The sequence below is a fragment of the Cupressus sempervirens genome, chromosome 4 (genome assembly GCF_028749045.1).
Source record: "Cupressus sempervirens isolate cs-2001-9-10 chromosome 4, ASM2874904v1, whole genome shotgun sequence".
NCBI lineage: Eukaryota > Viridiplantae > Streptophyta > Pinopsida > Cupressales > Cupressaceae > Cupressus > Cupressus sempervirens.
Genome location: NC_143121.1, coordinates 819,543,785 through 819,561,854, shown reverse-complemented (window position 1 = coordinate 819,561,854; position 18,070 = coordinate 819,543,785). Strand labels below are relative to the sequence as shown.

At 35.0% G+C, this 18,070-nt stretch overlaps 1 protein-coding gene across 4 annotated transcripts in view; it reads right to left on the bottom strand.

The window, feature by feature from the left end:
- Window positions 1-813: 813 nt before the first annotated feature.
- Window positions 814-18,070, bottom strand: part of LOC149563896 (uncharacterized) — an 84,899-nt gene continuing 67,642 nt past the window's right edge. For all 4 annotated transcript variants that reach the window (XM_089827013.1, XM_089827015.1, XM_089827011.1 and 1 more), the window contains exons 6-10: window positions 4,316-4,418; window positions 3,740-3,967; window positions 3,382-3,600; window positions 2,973-3,233; window positions 814-1,550 (exon numbers count right to left, since the gene is read on the bottom strand). In XM_089827013.1, the coding sequence (XP_089683139.1) occupies window positions 1,248-1,550; window positions 2,973-3,233; window positions 3,382-3,600; window positions 3,740-3,967; window positions 4,316-4,418 (1,114 nt within the window). In that variant the 3' untranslated portion in view covers window positions 814-1,247. The remainder of the gene's footprint in view (window positions 1,551-2,972; window positions 3,234-3,381; window positions 3,601-3,739; window positions 3,968-4,315; window positions 4,419-18,070) is intronic.

Below are 18,070 nucleotides of genomic sequence, written 5' to 3'. Positions count from 1 at the left end.
TTCCAGCGTGTAAACTTCGCGTCATTAAAACTGGGATTTAGACAGAGGTAATGCAGTGCCGTAATCTTTTCAACAGTTGTATCAACAAACGAAAATATTTCTTTAAAAGTCTACATATTACTTTGAAAGTCTGACTATTACCTTGGAATGTGGCTACCGCATGCCAACAATGGACATTACAAGGTCTGTTACAGTGGGCACTTACATGATTTCAAGGTTTTGCATCAATACTGAATAGTTTTAGCTATTATATGTTAAGAGTAGGCTCTTACAATTCATCATAGTTTCCAAATTATTGGATCGTGTCTGGTTACTCTTTCAATGTTTGTTATTTGGGGTTATATCATGCCATTGTGTGAAAGAATTTCTTTTAGAATAGTTGTTTTAGTGAGGTAATTGGAACGATTGGACTTTAGCAGGTAACTCTCTTAATTTTCCAATGACAAGAAACAGTCAGCTTGGAAGAAGAAATGCAACGAGTTGTTACAAGCAGTCACATTTCAATTATCAGTATGCCTAGATCAAGAAAACATTGACATGTCTTTTCATGACCCAAAATGTATGATGTAGACAAGTAAACAGAATTCCTTCCTCGTAGTTGCGCTATATTCTAGGACAAAACACTCGATAAATACTTTTAACTTGATTTACAAAAAATGAAAATATTAAACGGGGACATCAAAATACGATGTTCACCTAGCATTAGGATGGAAAAGTACAAATTAAGTTTAGTTCCATTAGCACAAAATAGAATGCATACAATGACTGACAGTCTAAAAGATAAAAACAAATGATATTTTGATGCATGCTCAATAAATGCCAATCACAAATCTATTTATTAACTTGCAATACTCAACAAATGTGCCCCGATAACTAAACTGGATATTAAAAAATAGACTACTTCAACATGAAGTCCATCCCATAACAAACATAAGCAATACTCGTGGTCAAATACGCCAAGAGATCACAACTAAATGAATTCTGCATATAAGCTAGTTCTGGAAACAATCATCAAGAACCGTAAACACACAATTAAAGAGAAAAAACTGCAAGCTAATTGCTTACTTTTGTAAAGATGGTATTGCAGCTACCAAAAATAAAACCTTAAAAACTTATAAATTACCAAATAGGTTTTCTTCTCCACCTGACAAAAATTGTCCCTAATAATTCTCTTCCTATCCACATTTTTCCTTGACTGATGCCTGATGCCCCTGTTTCTTTCCAGAAGTGATTGCTTATTTGATGTTCTATGTCGCCACTTGGGGAATATCCAGCATCACTCCAGCTTGAATTTGACCCCATCCTATCAATCGCCAATGCTTTTCTACACGTCTGCTAAGAGCCATTTTTTCTCCTTTACTTGTGCAGACCGGAGAGGTGAGTTGGAGCTTGGCAAGATCATTTTTCACAGCAAGCACTCGAGCTCCAGTTGACATTGACCCTATGTTAAGCATCAAAACTTCTCCCTTGGCCAACTTTGATACCTTCCCTTGTTTCTCTGTACCTTTTGTCCTCACTCCCAATAGACGACGAAGGAGGAAAAAGTTTACCTGAACAACAAAAGAATTACACATTATTATTATTATTTAATGCTGGCAATCACTCTACTTGGGCAGGATTATGAGAGGTTACTAAAAGTTTGAAAGTTCTTGATAAGCTGATTTTATAAATTCCAAGTGACGGGAAGGTACAAAAGCACAAGTAAGGTTTTCAGCTTTATCTGTCCAATTTGTGTATTCATGGACAACAGAAACAATATTTATATCTTGCAATTAAATTTTCGCCAAGAAAAATGCATTCAGAAAAAAAAAAAAAAAGGATATATACAGATGCATAAAATTGACCAATCTATAAACAGGATAGAGCATCAGATAATCTATAAAGTGAGAACTTATCAACAAGAGCCCGAATAAAAATGATGAAAAGGCATAATTTCAAAGACTCGTCACTTCTAGAAACATAAATCAGATGGAAGCATCTAATACATTCAGCTCCGATGACACAGTTATATGGCACTGGCTATCCAGCCATAATTCTATATGGCTAAGAAAGATGTACATGTATATGGATGCACAGCATCACTCTCCATGCTATGGCACGTTTGCATTCACTGATGGAAGAGAGTAAAGAATTTGCCATCGAGATTTTGGCAGCGACCATGCTGCACCATCTAATACTTCATATTGTGCGATTTTAGCCCCATGGTCTGGCAAATGATTTTCCTCTTCCTATGGAAATAATTTTTCAACTCTTTCAAAACGTGTACTTATCACCACTTTATATTTGCAATTACTGTAAGTGATTTGCAATATAAAAGTTTGATTTTACTTTTCACTTTGAAATATTAGATGGGTAAATATAAAATCAATATTATTTTAACATTCGTGTTTATATTAGTCAAAATATTATATTACATGTATATTTAATTAAATTAACAATAATGTGTTAAATTTCTATTAAATTATAAAATACATATTTAACTTAATTACAACATCTAAATAGTTATATTAAATAGATTAATTATATTATTCAATTTAATTAATTGTATTGTTTTCACATTATTTATTTTACAGGGCTGGCGCCTGGCTCAATTGGTGAGATCTTGACGTGGTGAAATACAACATCATGAGGCCTATGTGGAACTTGAGGACGTGGCGCAGGATTCCTGCAGTCTATGTATGTGTGTGAGTAATTTTATAGATTTCTTGAATTGTAATAATTAAAATTAACGTAAATATATATCTTATTTTATAAATATCACTAAGGGGTGAGAAACTTTAAAAGAACCACCCACCAGGGTTATCAAAGGTTTTGGAGAGTTATTTAGAAACCTGTTTAGTTAGCCCTACCAATTCAGGGACAAAAAAAACCTTGTGATAATGCTGAATTTCCATATGGGAAGGTAGAATCACTAGGTGATATAAATCAAGATATGAAAGAATGCACAAGTATGTAAATTGTTCAAAATATACCTCAAGCTCAACAAACACATCAGGTAGTTCTCCAACTTCTCCAAGAACTTGCCCAACAAGCCTGTCAGCACGTGTGAGTGTGGGATCTATCGTTGTACCCACACCAATAAGGCCTCCCGGAACAGCAAACTGTAACTCATTTTGCTCAGCATAAAGTGAAATTATTCTTGAAAAGATAGGTGTACACTTGATATTGCCACTCTCATCTTTAACAACAATGCCAGGACGAACTTCAATTTTTTGATTCACCTTCAAAACACCCTGCAAAGTAATACAACAGGAATCCGTTAGAGTACTGTTGAGGACTCTTTCAAGAGCTTCAGCAGAAATATGCTTAGATATGGTACATTATACAAATTGAAAATACACATGAAAACAAATGTATTGGGTAATCTGACAGATATTGTACCCTCAGTATACTTCCACCAGCAACACCACCTTTTATGTCATCAACTTCAGCACCAGGTTTATTCACATCAAATGACCTGATAACAATCATGTTGGGTGGGGCAACAAAATTTCGCTCAGGAATAGGAATTTTCTTTGTTATGTATTCACATACAACATCGATGTTGTACTTCAGTTGTGCGGATATTGGTACAACCGGAGCTCCATCAGCGATGGTACCCTAATAGAACCAAAACATTTACAACACCTTAGGGTCACAAGGAAAAACAAATGCTGATATAAAAATTGATAACAATCATCAATGCATTTAGCCTTGAGATTAAATATATTTAAAATGCACAGAATAAATGTCAACTTACCTGAATGAATTTCTGAATTGCCTCGTGCTGGTTGTTTGCTACACTCTCCTGGATCAGATCAATTTTGTTTTGTAGAATAATAATATGCTGAAGACGCATTATCTCTACAGCAGCAAGGTGCTCTGAAGTTTGGGGCTGAGGACAGCTCTCATTACTTGCAATCAAAAGTAATGCACCGTCCATAATAGCAGCACCGTTTAGCATAGTAGCCATAAGAATATCATGACCCTACAATAAAGTAATTTAAAAGATGTAAATCAATTCATTATTGAAAAGCATCATTTATATCTAAGTTGAAAAACTATAATCGACCAAATATAATGACACTGATAATTAATGGAAAACCATATAACTGCAGCCGTTTACAAGCAAAAGGTGAACCATGAAACATCATGCCCAAAGATGTCTTCAAATAAAAGATTTGAAGGGAAACATCTTCGACAATTAGTGATAATATATTTCTTCTAAGACTTTATATATCTTAATTTTTTCCCCAAGTATCCTAAAAGTTACAACAGGAATCTAGATTTGCATAACCAAATTATAAATCACTAAACTAAGTCTTATTATACACACCGGGCAATCAACAAATGAAACATGTCTTAAAAGCTTCATGCGTGCATTTTCAAATCCAGGAACATCACACAAGGGACTGTCTTCCTTTCCACTACCATATGCCCTGCAATGTAAATTGAATGTTGTTAGTTATTTACCATGCTCCAAACCAAAGAGAAAAGCATCATTCCACTTTCATAAACCTTTCAGTCATCCAATATGAATAAGTAGTAGTAACATATCCAAACCATCCTTGTTCACAACTTCCTCTATACAGATGCATAAAAGCCTAAAGATTTATCAAATTTCAGATTAAATCCAAATAGGAAACAATAATTTATTGGAACAAAAAAATATATAATTTATTTACCATTCTCCAAACCAAAGAGAAAAGCATCATTCCACTTTCATAAACCTTTCAGTCATCCAATATGAATAAGAAATAGTGACATATCCACACCATCCCTGTACACAATTTCCTCTATACAGATGCATAAAAGCCTAAAGATTTATCAAATTTCAGATATAATCCAAATAGGAAACAATAATTTATGGGAACAAAAGATGTGTCAAGTTCTAAACTGAATCCCAACCAGAACCAATCATGTTGTGAACATATTTCATTTGCAGAAGCCGCTTATCTATTATCAATCAATGTTAACCTATCATAATGCAATTTAGTACGAGAACAAGATTTCCTATAAATGAATTATTTCAAATAAATCGGCACACATTACTAAACCAAATTAGAAAAACCTATATTAAATGAATTATAATTCTCAGATCTAGACAGTTTTTATAATTGAACTCTAGAATAATCAGCTGCAAACAGAAAACGTCATTGACATAATATATTTAATCAGTATTAAACAAACCAGAGGCAACCAGAAGCTAGTGAAAATTTCTTCATTCCATGTACAAATGCACAGAAACAAGTGCAGAAAATGTGAAAAATCAAAGAGACCTTTTTCTTTCTAATTAAACTCAAGAAGATATATTACCTGCACAAAACTGCATGATTATTATTTTAAATGAACAGACTGATTGATAGCTCCTATCGTGCATAAAGATGATAAAATTTGCATTGATAAGCAACAGAAAGCATGACAATGTTATCATTGCACCATCATACTTGCTTGGCAACAAATAAAAAGGAAAGTGCAGCACTGTGATAAGAACAAGCTCTTTGAACAGAGTGGAGAGGGCAAAACCAATGGTTAGAAAACATAAGAATGTCATGTCATTATCATATAACGTTTCCTTGATTCCTAATAGATTGGTTTTAATGATGGTACTGGTTCAAGTTCAGTTTTGCGGGTTCCCTCAAAAAAAAAATATTGTCGATTGGGTTTGCTTTGGGTTCATCCATAAAACAGACTTCAAAAATCAGAAATATATACATATTTACAGCAGTAATTAAGATCAGCATAAAATCATCATATAATAAACAAAGCCATCATTAAAAAAATGTGAAAAATTGCAATGTCAACTAGTCAAACTCAGATGTCATGATATCATATTAAAAAAAAATTTAAAAATAATGTCAGGTGTCAACAATCCAGCCAATCATCATCAAATGGGTCTTCAATAATATCCAGCATACCACAGAGATTTGTTGCCCCACCATCCCTCCACCACTAGTTGCAGACTGGAAACTTTCCCAGGACACAAAGGCAGAGTTGCTGGAAACTCCTCTGTCCCTCCTTGGGCGCATGTATCCCTTTATCCAATTTGGAAACATATCCAATACTGCTCGGATACACGTCGAATATTGTACCCATGTCTGCCTAATAAACTTGATTTTTGAACCGTACCAAATACTATGGGATTATTTTTTTTAAGATTTGACATAGATCTTCCCTTTAATGTAAAAAAACTATATTAAAGCAATTTTTTATAAAAAAATAGTATAAACAAAACCTCCATCGAATGAGAAAGACAAATAAAATGGTTCTCTATTTCAGCAACCCACTTTTGGGTTATCTTCTAATGCAACTCTACTATTTTTACACATTGTAAAGCATTAAATTAACTTATAAATATTTATGTAGCATTTATGTGTCAATATTACTTTTGAAGTGATGAAAATCTCCTACGATAAATTAGAAAACTATATGTCTCAATATTACTTTTTAAGTAATGAAAATCTCCTACAATAACTTAGAAAACTATGTTAAATATATGTATGTGTTATATATTAATGTCATGTCCAGCCATATTCATATTGGGGGTCTTAAAAAATGGCCATATCCGTACCCAATACCATATCTGTATTTGTATCCGTATCTATATCCATGCAACTCTGCATGAAGGACATCCAGCCATCCCTCTAGTGTCCTAGGGATGCCAGGAAATATCCCGCACTGTAGACATGATGAAGTGATTTTTAAAATCAGAAAAAAAATTCTTGGTTTTAGTGACTAAGTCCAAACCCTGAAGGCATGGGGAACCCATCTATGCCCTCTTTCAATTAAAAAGCGCACAAAAATCCTCTCATTTTGTCACTTTTAGTTTTCTGATTTTAGCAACAGCTAGCTGAAAAGAAGGGAAAAGAGTGACTGCATGACTGAAGGAGAGAGTGTTTGCAAGTATAAGAGAGGTAGTACAAGAGGGTGGCAAGGAGCAAGAAATAGAAGAGGTTTCTACAACTTGGAGGGCTTTCAAAGCAAAACGTATGTTTTTATGACTGCTTTTTCTTTTATTTTTTAGTTCTTTTTTGTAAGTTTCACTTTCAAACTCAGATTTGAATCATTTGATGTTGAATGTTGATGACAAAATGAAAAATGAAGAATAGACTTTGCAACAAATCCATGGAATGGCTGCAAATCCATATTCATGGATATATTTCAATGTCCATTCTTCATTTTTCATTTTTTCATTAACATTCTACATCTAATGATTCATTTTTTCTTAATTTTCATTAAACTAGACTGAAAGTAGGCAGTTACAATATTTATATTGTCTATTGCAGAGTCACATTGAGCTCTCATGACATGAGTGAGGATGAGGTAGAACTTCATGGAAAAACTGAATATGAATATCAACCTAAGGCTAGGGGGGTGACCATGAGGCTGTCCCAGAAGCCCAAACTAGTTCCATAGCAAAGTGCAGCAGGTAGTTTTTTTATCATTAACATTCTACATCTAATGATTCATTTTTTCTTAATTTTCATTAAACTAGACTGAAAGTAGGCAGTTATAATATTTATATTGTCTACTGCAGAGTCACACTGAGCTCTCATGACATGAGTGAGGATGAGGTAGAACTTCATGGCAAAACTGAATATGAGTATGAACCTAAGGCTAAGGGGGTGACCATGGGGCTGTCCCAGAAGCCCAAACTAGTTCCATAGCAAGTGCAGCAGGTAGTAAAGAGTGCCCCACCATATTGTTGGCAGAATATGCAAAAAGTCCATTTCATCGTAAGTCTCCTCTCAAACAATATGCAACAAAAATATTATCACTACAAAGCCGGGGTCAAGTGCTGGCACAAGGAAGTGGAAATGCAACTTTTGTGGTATAGAATGGCATGGCAGCATTATTAGAGTTAACGCACAACTTTTTATTCCAAAAAAGGTGTGGGAAGATTTTCTCTTTTGGATGAAGGGAAGAACCTCAAATGTAGAATTGAGATAAACAAAGCTTTAGGGTGTTCTAGATGTCACAACTACAACTATACCTACTACTTTGTCTATTAGAACACATGTTCAGCAGAGCCAGCAATAGACTTCTGGTCATACTATGGGGAGGAGAGTACGAGTGATGCTAGGTTCTTCTTGCAGAGTTGTTAACCATGCAATAGGGGTAGGGAGAACAAAAGTTGCAAAGTGACTTCATAGCTGATTTGTCTAATGTGCACCTAAAGGATGAATTAGCTAATGATCTTTGCACTCACAACTGGAGAAATGTATGAGTGTACTGATTGTATGCTTGACCAGATGAGTGGGAGGAACCCACGTCAACTTTCAAAACTAAGCAAAATCAGCCAATCATTCAACATAAACAGGATTAGCACAACACTCCCTTGTACATGGCTGCCTATTGCATTGAGTTAAGTGGTACAATACTAGGCCTAGTAGAGTTGCACCAATACAAGATGCTAAGGTGAAGTCAAGGTTCCTTAGGTGCTTCTCCCCTCATATCCCTATCCCCATGTCCCATAGAGCACTGATCATATCACCATCACCATCCATATTAGAAGATGTTGGCACTGATATATTAGAACTACAAAAAGTGCCACTAGCTCTAGCACAAGCATTGGCATACTTGCTAGTTGGCTTGTATTTAACATTTAATTCAACAAGGTAGAAAACTGAAGCATCCAAATCAGTATGCTCTCACTTGATGTTCCACTTCTTTGTGTCCCCTTCCTTGTAGCTACTTTGTTTGGTAAAAGGAGAAGCAAGTTGGAACACCCATACACTACGTGTTACATCCCAATTTTTGACCTAATTTAAAATATTCATATAGCCGTTGAGGTTCACATGAAGTTAGTTGATAGTTAAATTTGTTATAATCCTGCGAAATGGTAAGATGGTTAGTCGTTATAACTTCATGTGAAGATAACATGCTAGTTGATTATTTATCACGAATTCATGGAATTGAAAAGGCAGTTTGCCGTTATGATTATTTATAATTAAATAACCTATTATGGTAATAGGATTTAACTGCGGAGAATTTCCTTGTAGGAAGCACGATGAAGGGGTGGAAGCATTGTCAGAAAAGAATTGGGCACAGGAGCATCACCATCACTGGGCAAATGGGTATGAATCGTGAACACCATGGTTGAGGACCTAGCGACTTGAACATCAGGATGCAATCGATGGAACCGCATGCACTATTAAATAAACAATTTAAAACATAAAACAATTTAATTAAAATATAATACGTACCTCAAAAGATTTTGAATGATCTTTCACCATATTATTATTATATATAACTATGTACATACACAAATATAAGAATAAAGTGACACCATAATATTATTTTATTTATAATAAAATGATGCCACCTCACCAATATATCTACGTGTATGTAGATAGATATAAACCATAATATTTTTTCGAATTATAACCTTCAAATCTTCTTCCATCTTTTTTATTCTTTTTCTTGTTTGAAACCGTTTTAATACTTGGCCCATTTATTTGCCGTCCAAGAGCCAATACATTTCCTTTATGTTATGGCTTCTTAGAAGCCAAGGAGTCACATTACTCATTATGTATTTTGAAGTCGAAGGATGGAAAGAAGCATTCTATTTTTATTTGCTTACAACACCCAACTACCTTGTTCTTGCATACGACATCTGTGATCATTACTGCCTTCTTCCACATTACTGACTACCTTTTTCTTAGTGCCGAGATCCCTGTTGTTATCAGTTTATACCATTACATTATTCCTTCCCACAATTTCTTGCTCATACAGTTATTCTGCCAGAAATCGAGAGCAACCTTATACAAGGATTGCGTTAGAGATCTTCCAAGCAAAGGTGAGGCAGGTAGCTGAGCGTCCAGCAAGACTTCATTTCCAGATTAATCCGAGTTATATGAAATATCCAAATCCAACATTGCAAATATGATTTTCTTGATCAAATGTTACAACAAAACCAAATTACATAGCAGTAAGCTACAGCTTTTATCATGATGATATCTTGTTTGATATTATAGAATTGATCCTCTCAAAATTAGATTTGTTTATAGCAAGTAAAAGCCAAGTAACCATGTTATGAATTCATGAATCATTATGCCATTGAAGATTAGAGTTAAACAATATTTTCTGCAAATCTTTAAGAACATCTTTTTCACATCACAAATTGTGATAAGTTGGAATATATATATATTCATGAATTAGTTGAGAATCAACAAACAGAGCCAATTGCTCTAAGATCCAAGCACCTAGGACTCATCGGCTGTATAGCCATGGAAAAGGTGAAGAGGTGAGATAGAGTCTACAATGATATAGAAATAAAAGTCAGATATGATACAATAAATCTAATATAATATCATTTAATAGCCCATGCATGATCATGTTTATTGTTTTCTCCTATTGTCAAGTAGTGGTGTGATTAGATACCAGGATGCTTAGTAGCTGACAAGGTATTCCATGTCTATTCTGAATAGGGAGGGCCTTTTTCGTTAGAGATTGTGTGGGGATAAGTAAAGGTTTGAAGATGGGTGGTTAAGCCCCTAACAATGTTTCCCCTCTCCACAAGATGTCGAACGTGCATCAGAGAAAGATAAGCTATGCATTCAAACGTTTGTCGAAAAACAGGTATTTTTACTTTTATGATGTATATTCAAGTAGAAGGTAAGATTAATTGAGTTGTATCATCATTACAATTATTTCTTTAAATGAAAGCAACTCTTATCATCAATATAATTGGCAACAGTTAGATCGGTTGTTCTTCTAACTGAACGTGGAATATATTTATTTGCGAGAGATAGATTTATCTGATGGATTGTTATTTCAGTCTTTCATTTATAAGAATAATGATTATGAGCATATCTTCTAATCTTATGTTATTGCCACAGTTAAGCAATCGGAAGGAAAAGAATGATACAGTGGTATCTAAAGCCCTAAATGATATAGTGGTATCTGATGCCCTAAATGATCCAATGGTAATCGACGCCTTAATTGATACAGTGGTATGTGATGCCCTAAATGATATACTGGTATTTAATGGTAATCGTCATTTGATATTGACATAGTGGTATTTGATGGTAATTGTCAATTGATTTTGATATAGTGGTATTTGATGGTTATCGTCAATTGATCCTAAGTGATATTTGTGAACTAATCTGAGTGATTGCAGAAGCATCCCTACATTGATTTTTGGTTCAAATTCCATAGTACGTAGATTTTTTAATTCCATAGTAAATTCATTGATGTGTTTTCAGATGTTGGTTATGAGTTTTCTGTTTAAGTAATTATAACTATTAATCTCATTCACATGAGCATAACTAATATAACTGTCTTCCTATGAAAAAGAAGTTATAACTATATTTCTTTGATATGTTAGTTGTTAATTAAGACCTGGGAAAAGTGGATGTTACACTAAGTCCTGTTGATGTGACGTTTATTCCACTACAACATGCAGAATCAAATATTTAACGTTTCAAGGAGAAATGCCAAACACTCGATCCTCTCTTGATGTAAGGTAGTCTCTCATGCTAAGCTTGCAATGTAAGATCATGAAATGACTTCAAAGTTCCTTCTTAATTGTGGATTTCACTCAATTTTATGATGTGATAAGTTGGTTATCAGAAAGGGACATACGCTATTCATTCTATGGATATCAACTCTTGCACTTCTAAAGATTTGGCTCTACAATGTAAAGAAATTAAATCTAACTCATCCACTTCAACTCCAACTTAAACTTATAAATTATGTTTATACTTCTCTTTCTACATCTGACTGCGAATGCAAAGAATATGGATGACTTGGACTCTACTAGATGTAATATCACCATCGGCTCCACCCACCTAGTGCAAGCTTCTAAGGAACACTCAAATGATTTTCAATTTAATATCTCCTCTCCAATCCTATCACATGGATGCAAACTAAAGATTCAACATCAATATAAGTTAAGTGCATTCAACCATCTGCTTATCACACAAGGCACTCTTACCATCAACAAGAGGCTAGTGACCCGGATTTGTTCGACTCAAGAAAACAAATATCAACAACTTCCATTCAACTAAACTACTTCAAAATGGGAAGGAATCTACTCCAAGTGAAAGATTGTGGAAATCATGCAATGCTCCAAAGTAATTCACCATGAAGAGCCAACACTGAACCATCCATTACATTGAAAGCATCATAGCAACAATTTGATCAAGTCTCTCCCTTAGCTATCCTACTCTACTCTAGCTCTCTAATCTCACCTCCTAAACTAACGAATTACAAATGAGAAGGCCTTGGCTTTTATAGTAGTTTCATTTCAACGAAGGGCCAAGATCAATTCAAGGGGGTTGAGATTTCTTCCCACAAACCCTAATTAGGGTTGCCAAATTTTCAACCAATTATATGAAGGCACCAATGCATGGACCAATAAGAAAATTACAATGATTTTCCCAACCAATGTGAAAATAGGGCACTTGGTATGTTGTGATTAACTATGCTTGAAATCGAAATTTTCTTATTGGCGAAGACAATCAATTGCCACCTCATTATCCGTATCTCGTGCTTGGACTCTTCTCTTGTAAAGGGTGTTTGTTAAAATTGCAAATATCTCTCAATGTTTGAGATTTTCTCCATCATTTGAAATTCCCTCGTGGAATTGACTAGAATCACTTACATCTTCGTGAACCCATGAGCTTGATCTTTCCTGATCATCCTTGAATATGTGTTCATGTAGTGGGATCTTCTATGTTTTCCTGAATTTCCTCTTGATTTCAATCTGAATTTGCAGGTTGATAGATTGAACATGAATCTTTCCTTCTCACTTGAGTCCTCAAACTTGAGCCATCTCCTCACTTGGGCTTGCTTGCCTTCTTGTATTTCCTGATTTGGTTCTAGGCATGCTAAGGATCAAAAAAGAGACTAGGAATCCTGGAGAGTTGAAATATTTTTCCATTGTTAATGCTTTAGTGAAAATATGAGTCTTAGTTTCTTCCTTTTAAATCAAATTTTATCTCCCTACACCAATCCTATGTCTTGAAGAAATTCAGTTTTCCTTTTCAAATCATCGAATGCTAGGCATTATAGTGATTATAACGCCCAGACCTTACCCTCCTAAGCTCTTTTAAAATCTGAAAATGCTGCTCTCTAACTCGAGAAAATCACCACCCCCTCGATCAGATCATGCCATCCTCTCAAGGCTCATATTGCTGCCTGCTACAGGCAGGAAAAGAAAAAAACGCTGCTATTCCTTGCGAATTTTGTTGCTAAACTCGGAGGAACATTGCTACAAAATTGGGAGGGAATTCGCTCCAAAATGTGGGCTGCAAAAATAATTCATGGCTGGGCAGTTTTGCCAATTTTAGAGGATAAGAGTTGGCTGGTGGAAATCCCAAGCCTAGAGGATTTCCACCAAAGGAAAAATAAAAGTTCCTCTTAGATTTGTTCACTTGACTACAAAATTCCCATCATTCAATCTGCCCATTCAATTATGCCTTCTTGCATGAGAGAGCAAAAATATGGCTAAAGGAAAACAAGGGGGAAATTCCAAGTCGGGAGGATTATTGTGGTGGGAATCCTCTGGAGAGAGGATTTCCATCAAATATGATTTTGCCTTTTTCCATAATTATTTCAAACTTTTCTCTCGTTGCCACTAAATCTCTCCTTAAGCAACATCCACCATCTTTAACAATTGTTTAGAATCAAAAAAAGTGGAGTGGTGGAATTCCTAACGTTGAAGATTCCCTTGGTGGAGATCCTAAGCTCAAAGGATTTCCAACAATTTTACTTAGCTCTTCATTTCCTTCCATACTTCCAAAACTCCATCGTTTCTCATCAATTCCACTTTAGCTCAACTTCCTTTACCCAAACACTTACCTAGAATTAATCCCAAGACAAAGTGAAAAAGGGGAGAAATTTTGGTTTGAGAGGATTAAGGGCGGTGGTAATCCTCTAGTGAGAGGATTTTCACCAGTGGGAATCCTCTAGTTAGAGGATATCCACTAAATATGATTTTCTCAAAACTTACCCAATTAAAATTTCTTGCTCTATTTTTACTCATGATGTTGAGTTCATGACTTTTTTGAGTTTTGAATATCGTAGAGGGTGGTGGAAATTTGGGCTCGAGAGGATTAATGTGGTAGAAATCCTAAGCTTAGAGGATTTCCACTAGTGGAATCCTCTTGAGGGAGGATTTCCACCAAACATGATTTTGCCAGTTAGACTCTTGAAAAAGCTTGTTATCCCGCACCCTTCTGCTAATTTTTTCACTTATTTTTTAGTTGCTAAGCCTTAGCATAAATTTGCTCCGATTGAGTTGATGGGGAGAAAGGTGTAAATCCTCCAGTTAGAGGATTTCCACTAAATATGACTGCTATAGTTATCCTTAAAATTTTACCATTTTTCCTTCTCTTCATCGCTTTAGCATTGCATTGATTCATTTGCTACCGTAATAAAGACTCCACACAACGCTTGCACATCACCTTGTTCCAAGGGAAATCTTGATATGTGGGGGAGAAATGATAGATGATGGGAATCCTTTGGAGAGAGGATTTACACTTGGGAATCCTTTGGAGAGAGGATTTACACTAAAGGAAATCCTTTGATTAGAGGATTTCTAAGTTGCCGGTTCGTGGTTCGGTTCCAAGTTCGGGTTCGAGAACCGGTTCGCTGGTTCGACAAAATTTTGAAAAGGGGTTTGGGTCCGTTTGGGTTCGTTAGTACAAAAACATGTAAAAAAAAATTATTTTTTTTAAATATGTATATATATACATCTTTACGAAGCATGAGTTAGAATTAGAATGTAGCATAGTAGCATAAACACATTTGAACAACAAAAAACTTTAAAACAGCATAAACAATATAGTAGCAAACCACAACGATCATTGGAACCCCTAGCGACTAGATCTCTTCCCTTTCATTTAAAAAATTCATAACTGTATCTGATTAGTTTATGCAGATCAACAGTAAGTTTTAATAAAAATTTCTTCTTTTCATAAATTTATTTACCAAACTCTTATTATGATTAACATAATCGATTGAACATGGTTAAAAACTAATTAGATCTAGCTTGCAGAAGGTAAATCCCTTTGACCAGCTGAATATTCTTCAATCTCTTTGGGCACAATCTCCCAAGCACTGATCAACAACAGTAAACTGGAAAAAGACCATTCATGGAGGCCTCTGGATAACACAGTCTAACGTCCCAGATTCAATATTCTTTAATACAATTTTTAATATACCTAGAGGAGAAATAATCAGCCAAACAGTGATAGACAATGTGGTAAGTAGCTGCCCCACCTGACCATATTCATGTGACCGTAACTTTCTTCTGCAGGGCAACATTTCCCAATAAAACGTTGTTTATTGTTTAGTGTTTGAAAAATTCATAGTGCTACTCAAATAGGCCCTGAAATTCCTCGAAATTGGTCATGGTGATCGCCACATGTTGAGCATCTTCTCTTGTGGGTGTCTCAAATTTAGTAGCATTTTGATTCAAATAGAAAGTGTTTTACAGCTAGAGATTACTCAACACTAAAAAACTGTGGCATTGTAATGCCTACCAACCCAGACCCAAGATGTATCAACATAAATTAAATTAAAACATGCTGTAATGTGGAAAATTTATATGTGGTTCTCCTGGGTTCGAACCCTGGTCCGAAATTTTATATGTGGTTCTCTTGGGTTCGAACCCTGGTTCGAACCAGATCGAACCAGGCCTCAAAAAACGAACCCAGGTCGAACCAAGCTCGAACCGGACCAGAACCACGAACCGGTACGTGTTCCGGAGGGGGGGGGAGGTACCCGTGCAACTTAGGAGGATTTCCACCACTTTCCAGATTTGCTCACAATCCTTCTCTCATTTGTCAAGCATGTAAATCTTTCTCACTTATGCTAAAACTCTACCCCCTCCACCAGGACTTGAGCTATAAAAATACCTCAAATGGTCATCAAAACCCCGAGACAAAAATCACCTCCTAGCAAGCCAAAATTGCTTAAACTCACCCTCAAAATAGGAGACTTGAAAATGTTGCCAACTAAAACAACCTAAGACAATGACTCCTTGCTAAAGCAAAAAGAGGGGGTCCCTATTTGCAATGGGGCTAAGGTGTGAAAACCATACCATAGCAAGTAATTGTACTTTATTGAGGAAATGTAGAGTGTGCTCTAATTACTCTCTTAGTACAAGTCAACTAGCAACCTATGAAACAAAATCAGAGAGTTAAAAGAGTTACATAATTTGAAAATTTAGATTATAAATAAAACTTAGACAATAAAATTTTTAATAAAAGTTGTGACATTTTGATCACAAGAGATTGTTACTTGCACCCTTTTATTGACTTCAAAATGTCTATATGGAGAGTCCATCTCAACACAAAAAGGATCTCAATAAAATATTTGAGATACAATGCAAAGGCAAGAAGATATTGTGGTGTCTCTTTTTTTGTGGCTTTTTATACAAAGTTTCTTCATAATCTTATTCAAAGTTACTTCAGAATCATGTTATTTCTCATTTATGATGATCATCATCTTCTCAATTGGTAAGGCATTGCCATTATATATCATTCCTAAAACTTTCGTAAGTCATCTCAAAACAAATAGTGTTGGGGGCAAAACAATCCTCCACAACCTATAGGAAGATCACAATTTAAAATCAAAATATTTACTGAAGCAATTACTTTGCTAGATTTAATTTTACAGCTTTATTTCTCATAGCTCCAATTTTTAAATTGTTCAAAATGTACTTTATGAGATGGTGTTTGGTGCTCAACATTTGGATCATTTTGACCGCAATAGACTTGATTGATGCCCCAAAAAAGCACAATTTTTTTAATACCACTCCTCAATCAATAGGCCAACTACTCTACAACTTTTGGCATTGTTAGTTATACATTGAACATTGCACCATCCTTCACCTCCACCTTACACAATCCACAACTTTCAAAAACAATGCTGCCTTAGAGAAAGTTGCAATAAGATCTAAGAAACCTAAAGACATGTCCATAGCATTATTTGTGGCGTCCCCATCTTTGGGAGGTTTTAGGGACAAGGGAACATCGCTAGAATGTCCCCAAGTTTTTAAAAAACACAAGCAACAAGCTGCAAGCTCTGAGACATCCTTGAAAAGACAAGTGTATAGCTAATTGTCCCCATACAAAAAAGGTAAATTTTTTTTTAATATTTCTCTTTAATTGATTGTTTAAATCAATGTTGGATAAACAAAATCAACTTTACATGCCAACATCCCCCACACCCCTACACACCCTAAATAAAGAGAAAATAAAATGAGATTTTCCTTATTTTTGTATAATCGTATTGTACTTGAAAGTGAAACTTCCTCTGGCATTTTTTTTAACTTGTATGTTATATTTTAAAATCACAATAATATTGACAACAAAACATGAAAGCAATCAAGTTTTCACATTTGCTAATTTGTTCAACTCGTGTGAAGTGTGAATTTGAAACAAATGTTGTGTTGTATTAATGAGTTCTAATGTATATGTTCAATACGTTATCAATGTTATCTTATGAATATTTCGAATTTGCCCTATTTTTTATATCAGTGTCACCAAAAATAGCCCAAAAAAATTATTCCCATCCCAAATGCTTGAGGCAACAAAGAATAACATTGATCAATATTCAATTTTTTACATCCTTCCATCAAACACCATGGATGTTATCTCAACTCAACTCCCTAATGAGATTTAATCAACGAATACAGACTTTCATAACACCTAGGTTCATGTACCCTCTTGAGGCGTCGTTAATTGCTTTCACCATATGTTATCAATATGATGAGCAAGCAACATTTAAAGCCGATCCATTTGCATATAAACGTATTGTTATGTGTTGATGGGCAATCTCTTGAGACTTGTTGTGAAATGCCATTTCCAACAATTATTTTGATCAAAGTGTAACAAAAAATGGGTGTCTCTCTATAGCTTGAAGAATAGATCATGGTGGGAGAAGCTTCATTCCTCATCATCTTTTCATTAACAATCAAAGACTTAATTTGAGACCCATTGCTTGATCTTCTTTTTCCTACTCATATTTTGTGCAATAGGTACATTAATTTTTCCTAAGCAAGCTCTCATGGCATGGCTAAGGATGCCACACAACTGTACTTTCCCTCAATTGTATGAACCTAAATAACATGCCCATT